The sequence below is a fragment of the Microchirus variegatus genome (assembly GCF_963457635.1).
Source record: "Microchirus variegatus genome assembly, chromosome: 12".
NCBI classification, from domain to species: Eukaryota; Metazoa; Chordata; class Actinopteri; order Pleuronectiformes; family Soleidae; genus Microchirus; species Microchirus variegatus.
Window position 1 is genome coordinate 12292616 of NC_139813.1, and position 9140 is coordinate 12301755.

Genomic DNA, 9140 nt, shown 5'->3' on the forward strand with positions numbered 1-9140 from the left:
TCGTGTCTGTATGACCACATTATATTTGAAATGATCACAGGAGCAACAGCAAGAAAATGATTTGGTCAAAATCAGACGAGTGTATTCTGTAGCTCAATACATTTAAAAGTAGCTCAGTGTTAGAGCGCGTTGTCTTTCAAATTAAAGGTTCTTAGTTTGATTCCCGGCTCCACTAGTCTACGTGCTGATGTGTCATTGGGCTAGACACTTAACCCCACGTTGCTCCTGATGACTGTGCCAGCAGCATGTGAATGGGTATGAAAGATGAGTGATAGAAAAATATACTGCACATAGACGCACTCTGTGAATGAATGAGTGGCAAAACTGAGTGTAAAACACTACAGTGCTTTTTCCTTAAAGGTTAGGGTTACTTACCCTGACCTTGACTTATTTCAGGTGTAAGAAATAATGTAATGGTGAGACTTTATGCTGTTACAAAGGAAGTACTCCACTGACTAAATACTAGAGACATCAACGTTCATCTTCTTCAGGAGTTTGCTGTGGGCGACTGGTTTGCTTGAGTTGAGTTGAATTATGTTTCACCTCTCATCCAAGAGGCTCCTAGTGGGAAGAACCATGTATTCAAGCTCAACTCAAGCAAGTCCAGTAGCCCACAGCTAACTACATATTATGAGCTGGATGACAGAGAACCTTCACTGAAACATTCATCTTAGTTTGCATCATAAGCTTCTGCTTCAAAATATACTCTCAGGCTGCTGTAGAAACAGTGATGGTGCAAGATGACGGCCTCTGTAAGACAAGGCCCTTGCCTGAAGTACATTTAAATCTTATTATATGGCTACAAAAACCCAACAATTTCAGCACAATCAGTTATTTGTTTACATAGCTGTTAATACACACTATGATCGGTTTGCCTGTTTAAACATGGTGGTGCAAGATGACAGCCTCTGTAAAGCAAGGCCCCTGCATAAATATGTATAAAAGGCTTATTCTAAAGTTACCAAAACCAAATCATTTTAAAGGGATTATACATTTAACAAACATATTCTTCAGTAAATGTTGCACACTGGGCCTATGACAGAATCATTTTGACATCAAAGTACAGTCAGAGAAAGTCTGTGGTGTAGGTTGCTGGTATGACTTAAAGCTTTGTACCAGTTTGGTCAGTTCACATTCTTTTTAGACAAAATTGATTGATAAGACAGACGTGGAGTGAAAAAGATTCCACCCAGTTTGGGGGTTTTATGACTAAAGGCTTATTACTAAGCCATGCTGTAATTCCTCTGCACTGTACTGTCATCCCCACATCCACACATTTTATTTGTCCTTCAAAGCGATGTGATACAGTGATAGCGCAATATGTTTGACAGCAGTGAGCGTTGGTGTGTGTGTGTGTGTGTGTGTGTGTGTGTGTGTATGTGTGCGTGTTGTGAATGCACATTGTGAGAGAACATGCTGCTTCTTCCTTACTTGGAAAAAAAAAGTGTCTGATGTCATGGTGTCTCCCCACTGAGCGGGTTTTGAATCAACACACAGAACCACACATTTATGCACACACACACACACACACACACACTCACTAATTCGTTCAACTAGCAGGAGTCCTCTGCAGTCGCCATGGAAACTCAGATCCCCACTCCCCTCCCCCCCCCCCAACCTCTTCTATCCTCTTCTATCCTTTATGTCTCTCTGCAATCTGTTAATTTGGAACTGAGTCCTCATGACCGATTCCAGGAATGAATACTGGAGGTAGAACACAGCAACACATGGTGGAGGGGTGGAGGGGTGGAGGGAGGGAGGGGGAGAGAGCAAACAGGTTGGAGGAGACATGGAGCTCTGGAGTTGTAGAGCAAAAGAGCAAATATATGACGCCCTCTCTTTCACTGTTAGATGATGTTAGACTATGTTCCCTCATCACAGACTTTGATCTGCATCATCTCTGCCTGGTGGGTTTGCATTACTACTGCACTCACTCCTCACACACACACACACACACACACACACACACACACACACACACACACATATACCCACAGGAAATATTGTGTGCAAACCAGTGGCAGTGAAGTAAAATCCATTATGTATGTGTGACTGTGCGTAAATGTTGCGCACTTGTTTACCACTCTACTCTTTTATCCTAGCTGCTATTTCAGTGCTTTAGTGCACCAGTGTCCATGTATGTGTGTGTGTGTCTCAAATATGTACTGCGTCGTATTTACATTTCAACACTAATCTTGCACTAGAACTAGTGTCATTAGTACGTTCAGAATCAGCTGTTTATCACAGATGACGGATCGTCTTACGTGAGTTTCGTATTCCCATAGCAGCCTACGCATTTTAACCACTTGAAGCTCAGCTTTAACTGTTCTCTATGGGATGGCACAGAATAGGGGTGTTTTTTCACTGCGGTGAGCTCGACGGTGATTGGACAAATGTCACTTCCAGTTGACGGGAGGGTGGATGTGTGCGTGGACACTGGGGCTTCTGCATGATGATGTATGCCCACGTGTGCTAATGAAGCTCTCCAGGGTTACACTCCATCAGGGGAACATTGACTCCTGCTGGAACGTGTCCTCGCTGCAGTATCACTGTGAGGTTCCTGCCTTTAGAGAGAGCAAATATTTAAATCACTGAGAGAGAGAGAGAGAGAGAGAGAGAGAGAGAGAGAGGGAGAGAATGGTAGGATGTGAAGAGCGTGATTATATTATTATATTATTATGACGTTTAACATAACGGAGAAAAAACATTTTACATTCATCAACCTCAGTGTGTTGCGTAATTTCTCATATCCACTCGACTGAAAAAAAAAAATTGAAAGAGTTGAACTCTCTGCGACTCTCTTTCCTTTGAAACAACAAGCAGAAGGTGCAAATGTAAAAGAAAAGAATAGTGTTCTGTGATAAAACCCACATTTACCACCAGCTCTGCAGTTTCCCCTCAGGCTTGGAGATCATCTTGCATTTCCAGGTTTTGTTTTTAACATCGACTTTGTTTACCAGCATTAGGGAACCCATCTTCAGACTGACAAACCCACTGTCTGCTGCCGCCCATTACATTTATCAGGTTGCCAGGAAAGCATCATCACCTAATGAATGCTCAGGTTGCTCAGGATGTGCTAGTTAGGTAATTAAATGAGTCAATATTCACATTGTATGACAACATATCTGCAACAACTGTGATAATTCTGCATGCTGACCTACAAAGACCTTACATTTTACACACAAAATAATGTCACTAAAAATATCTCAGAAATAATGATATAGTTGTGTTTTAACATGTATTATAAAAATCAGCATAACTAGTAAAGACATAAAGATAACGGCAAGCACGGCTTTGCAGCTAAGCTTCACTTGTGAACCTGTCCTTTTAGGGGAAAGACTCATTACTGTACTGTAGATGCATGGTGGAGGTATGCAGACGTGTTTTCCCAGACCTAAAGAGAAAAATTGAAGAAAACTCAACAGATTAATTATCTGAAAGAAGACGGGAAGGAGCACACACACACACACACACAAACACACACACACACACACACACAGATGATGAAAGGAAAAAGAGCTTGCAGAACCATTCTGAGTAGCAGCTGCATTCATTACCCGTGTAGTTCTTTTTTTTCTTCCATCGAGCTGCTGCAGTGCATTTTTATTATGACCATTACTGTGGAAAGAATGTAAATGAAGGGATGGCATTCCCTGTCTTCACCACTCTCTGTCATGTGCTCTCTCTTCCTCACACACACACTCTTTCATGTATGACACATACATGCCTTGCACGGGGGAAACCTCCTTTTTCTTCAAAAAGCCTCTTAACGCTGACAGGGTGGTGACCCCATCTCATCTTGTGGACATGGGATCTCGGGTAAACGCCTAATTGGGCCATGTATGGTTATGCAGTACCTCTCAAGGTCAGGCCTCGCATACCTTTACACATCACACAACCTCTGATGTGAATCTGCATTGGTGGTCACTGAAGATTACCTGCTTCACTGGAATGGTTTGAATACTATGTATAAAGTTAAGATGAACTTATTGTGACTGTAAGAAGTTATCGTGGCTGTATACTGAAGGCGTTTTTGACCGTGCTGCAGCAGGCGTTATGTCATGGCTCAAAGCAAAGAATTAATTTGGCTCATCGGAGGCCTTCTCCACTTCCCCTGATAGCTTCTCACTCAAAATGAGGACAGCTGGTGAAGAAGGTCAATGGGCGCTGTATTTTAAGAAAGGCAGAAATGTGTGTGTGTGTGCCAATGTGAATGTGTGTCTATTTATTACCTCTTCAGGACTTTTACTGACATAAACACTGACCTCGTCAGGCAGAGTAGTCCTAATGGAGATCAAAACCCTGTCCTAATGAGGCAGAAGCTCATTTGTGAGGAACTGGTCAAGTTACTGGCTAAGATTTGAGTTGTGATTAGGTTAAGGTTTGGCACTGACTGGTTATGATTGTGGTTAAAGTTAGGGCAACACTTTATTCAGGCTGTCCAAATGAATGGAAATCAGAGCAGAAGCCTAAGAAGATTAGCTGCTCAAACTTGGTTGCTGTCCAAACAGAAACTTGGATACCTGGATACCACAGGCAATGTCTCACTTTTTATCTCCATCAGAATTTAGCTCAGGCAGATTAAGACGATTCAAAACTTCTCCTCAAAAGAGGAGTTCCTAATCTTGACTTTATTCACTGCAGTCCTGTAATGACTTTTCTTCTCTTCACTTGAGAGACGATAATGATATGGAGGGATGATGATCAAAAAGCCGTAGCACAGGAAAATGTTTAAAAGAGTCCTCTTCTCTCTTTCCTCCACCCTTCTGATACTACTTGAGATTTTTCAAATGTCCCATTTTGTGGAAAGCAAAGTGCTCAAACTCTCGGGACCCGAACATCTAACGCACGTCTGATTGACTTTGAGCTGTTGATTACAGTCACAGCAGACCCACAGCGATGCATGCAGATAGACACATGTCATGGCTGAACACTGCCTGGTGCCTCTCAGACTCTTCTGCCTGCTGCTCCCACCTCCTTCACATGTGCCAGGGCAATGTCAGATGGGAGGAAGATGACAGCTTTAATCATAGGGTGTTTGTGCCTCAGCAGGCAGGCTAAAGGCAGGCTGCCCACACACACACACATACACACACAGTGTGCAGACTGTCCCACCCTTAAGTAGGTCATGCGCAGTGCAACGCAGGGAGAGAGAGAGATGAGCTGTGGTGCATCTTTAGCCATCTGGTTATGATGTGCTGGATGTCCACTCTGTGAGAGCCACAGAGAGAGTGAGAATGGAAGGAAGAAAATAGGAAAAAAAAAAAGAGAATCCAAGAGAGAAAATGACCTTGAGATGCTTTGTTCGGTGGCAGCTCTCGCAGGCTTCACTCAAAACATCGGAAAAATAGTCCATGGCTCCTTGGTTTACACAAACACAGACAGCATATTTTAGTGTTCATTAGGTAACTGAGTCTCTAACTGATTGTAGTGGTTTCACTTGGTGGCACATACTTTCAAACATGCTAACTGCATTGTTATTATCATCTTGAAATCTAGTGAAGACACAATACAGCTGACACAATGACACAAACAACCGTGCATTTGTTATTCTGTTTTATTGAATGGTGCAGATTCAGAAATCTTGATGAAAATAGTCTTTCTAAGTTAAAGCTGTAGTGTGTAACTTTTAAATAATAACATACAGTACGACTCTCTCTGTGTTTCTCAGTATAGCTTTGTTTTGTTTTTGTGTCTGTGATAAGACGGAGTGATGCGTCTAACATCATGACATTTCAAGGCGGATCTAACAGCTACACTACTAAGTAAAGAAAGACTGCAGCAACTTTCAGGTTAAGGAACTATCCCCTGTTCTCTGAAATACAACTGAGGTGTAGTTAATGTTGAAAGACAACTTTAGGTTATTCTATTAACCGCAGTTCTCTGAAACATGAGTAGGGTAGTGATTGAAAAATACAGAAATAATGTTAAAAGAGAACGGATGGAATATTGACCTTGACCTCTTTACTAATCTCTGCAGGGACAAGTCTGGGGGTTTAGTTACTGTTTTCCTGCATGTAAAGGTATTTAAGTTGTAGTATGACAAAAACAAGATCTTGTACTATTAGTTGTGGTATTATATAACCGTGTTAAACATTTTTAATTGAAGAAAATATCTAAATTCACTAATGTTTATTTCAGAATTTGTTTAAGTAAACTCCTTGGTTTGCATAGTCTAAGTATGTGCTTACTTTCTGACTGTTAGCCTGTTCAGGCTGCTGTAGAAACATGGTGCAAGATGGCGGTCTGAGTAAAGCCTAAAGTTCATATAAAAGGCTGCAAATACCAAACACTTCTATTTTAAAGCAATTTACACTTACGTATAGGTAGTATATTCAGTTTTGCATAATAAACTCTCCTAAGTGTTACAAACTGGACCTTTAATACGATGTACACATTCCTGTCTGCACTCAAAAGCTCCTGAGGTTTGAAACCATCATAAAACACCTTTTATAAATAGCAATGCATTTGCACTTTGTCAAGATAAAGTGCTTTGTAACAGGTATCGTAGTCATAAATGTTATTGATTCTCAGTCATCCAGATCACAGTGTTAGCTGTAGGCAAAATGACTTACTTCAGTTAAGTTGAAGATGTTTCACCCGTCGCCCAAGAGGTGTGTGCAGTTATTTACTCTTGTCACGACTTATATTGTGAATTAGGTTGTGATATATCTTTACAGTTTGGGGAACACTGAGGAAAATGTGTCAGAAATGACTCCACGTCTCCTCTTCTCCTCTCTCCTCTATACATTTCCCAATTGTTTGTGTTTACTTTTGAGGTAGAATGTGAGTTCAGGTTTGTCATTAGTTGATTAGAAAATGCTTCTAATGGATTGCTGAATAAAATCCCTGTCAGAGTTCACAGGTATCTTTGATCACTCACAATGCTGACATGACTGTGTTGAGCTGGGAGACTTTGACACCATTCATCTTAGCAGCTTTTCTTTTAATTACTGCTCTCCCGTGGGAATCTGTCGGGGTAGTTAAACAGAGAAATCAGCATTACAGCAATTATTGCCGCAAAATGAAATGAATACAATCTTGTCATCTGTAATCATTGGGGGCTTCTACGCCTCGGAGAAAACAGCTTCTCCTTTCTAGTTCTCAGTGAGAGAAGGCAGTGTTTAGTCGCAAACGGTGACAGTGGAGGATCATGGTCAAACCTCAGCAGGCCATGGTATCCATTCAGGATTGAATGTCAGGGTTTAGGTCATTTCCAGCCTTTATTTTCAATCTCAATGGTAAGTAATGGAGAACAATGCATTCTTATGAAAACAATCTTTGAAATAGTGTAAGTCGTATCTCATCAAATACGATGCAGCTTTATGATGCAGTAGAGGTTAAAATCCTTTAAATTAGTGAAATTTGAGTTCTCTAAAATCCTGCTTTTCATTGGTAGGTTTGGGTATCTGCGTCTCTTTTAAATCTGTATACATCTGTGTCATGTTTCTTTATAAAGTATGCTTAAAGCTGCAAATGGGAAGTGTTTTGGAAACTGTTGTTGTTATGTTCCTATTTTTGAGAGAGAAGCAGCTACAAGACTTTGTTGGGAGGATAATTAAGATATGAATAAAAGATATGGTGTGTGGAGGGCTAGTTAAGAACAACATTTTGATTTTCTTACTCTGGAAATAATATCTGGATCTTGATGTGAAATATCAAATACTGTATGTTTTGTTTGTATCATTATTTGACTTTGTCAGGGGGATTGGTCGTACTTCCATTCCAGTTCAGTTTATTCTCTTCTGAGAACTTCAAAGATATAGACCAGTTTTAGGCTTCTAACAAACTCAAATACTAATGGACACTAAAGATTTGTACTGGATTAGATACTCATTTAACCCAGTATTGATACCAACTGTGCCATCTTCTGTACCTTTAACAGACTATGTTCTTTAACAAGATAACTGTGAAAGTGTTTCCAGAAAATCTGACCACCATCAAGACAAACATCACCAACTCTATTTCATCAGCAATGGAAAATATGGTGTCAAGTCACCAGAAGCCCACGTAACTAGTATTTTCCTGGGCATCGTCATCAAATATGACATTTTAGAATGATGTACACCCTAATAATAACCCTTTATCATCTCATGTATGATGTGCACCACACTTCATATTAGAGGTTTAGTGTCCTAGCTTTCTTATTTCCATCATGTAAAGACTGTTGATTTTTCCCGTTCTTCCTCTGCAGTTACAGAGCGATCTGGACCAGGAGTACCAGGACAAATTCCGCCGGTTACCTGTGGAGATCCAAGAATTTGTTCAGGACAGCAGCAAGGCCAAGCTTAGCGAGGACCGCGCCAACCTCGTCGCCTCCTCGACGACGGAGAAGCTCAACCACAAGGCGTCGCAGTCCGACGACGACACGGAGGAGGGCTCGTCAGACCGAGTTTACGACACGTCCCTGTAGAGGTTTAAACCCCCTCGGGCGCTTTGCTCCACACTGGGACACTGAGTGGTGGCTGTGACTTTGTGACTACAGACGAATGACGAGACTGTGGCAACTAATTTTAACGAGCGGGAGGATCAGATCAAATCTGAGCCTGGGTCGGTGAGTAGAGGTCCTCTCTACGTTGAGTGCAGTCTTGTCCACAAAGCCGTACATTTTGTGTATTTGTATGTTAACTGTATTTTGTCGTCTTTTTCTTTGGTACGGTCACAGGTTGTGTCACAAAGCACTAACTATTTGCAGGAAATAACTTACTTGAACTATTGCACAGAGAGTAGTTTTTATTATTATTATTATCATTATTATTATTATTATTACGATTATTATGATTATTCTTGCTTTTATTATCATGATATTGACAGTAGATGTGGTCAGTGAGGTGTGTGGTGCCAAGGTGTTGAATAAGTGGAGTCAACTCGTATTGTAAAGAAAACCACTGCGTACATTCAGCCTGTGATGCTACCATCTTTATAAGGTTTAGATTCACTTGTCCACATTTGCACTGAAAGCTCTCACAGCGTAACTATGTAACTCTAACTTTAACCCAGAGGCACTGGTGGCTTGCTGGTTCTCAATTTTGTTCTCACAGAACTAAGCATGTGTGTTGCTGCTATTTTTTGTTTTAGAACCATCCATTTTTAACCATTATTTGGTTTGTACGATATTTAACATGACGATATTATGCAGT

The 9140-nt window shown here is 40.9% G+C and overlaps 1 protein-coding gene across 1 annotated transcript in view; it reads left to right on the forward strand.

Moving 5' to 3' along the window:
- Positions 1-8680, forward strand: part of plcb1l (phospholipase C beta 1-like) — a 104645-nt gene extending 95965 nt beyond the window's left edge. Inside the window, exon 33 of the mRNA XM_083898286.1 lies at positions 8195-8680. Within this exon, the coding sequence (XP_083754412.1) occupies positions 8195-8413 (219 nt within the window). The 3' untranslated portion in view covers positions 8414-8680. The remainder of the gene's footprint in view (positions 1-8194) is intronic.
- The last annotated feature ends 460 nt before the right edge of the window (positions 8681-9140 follow it).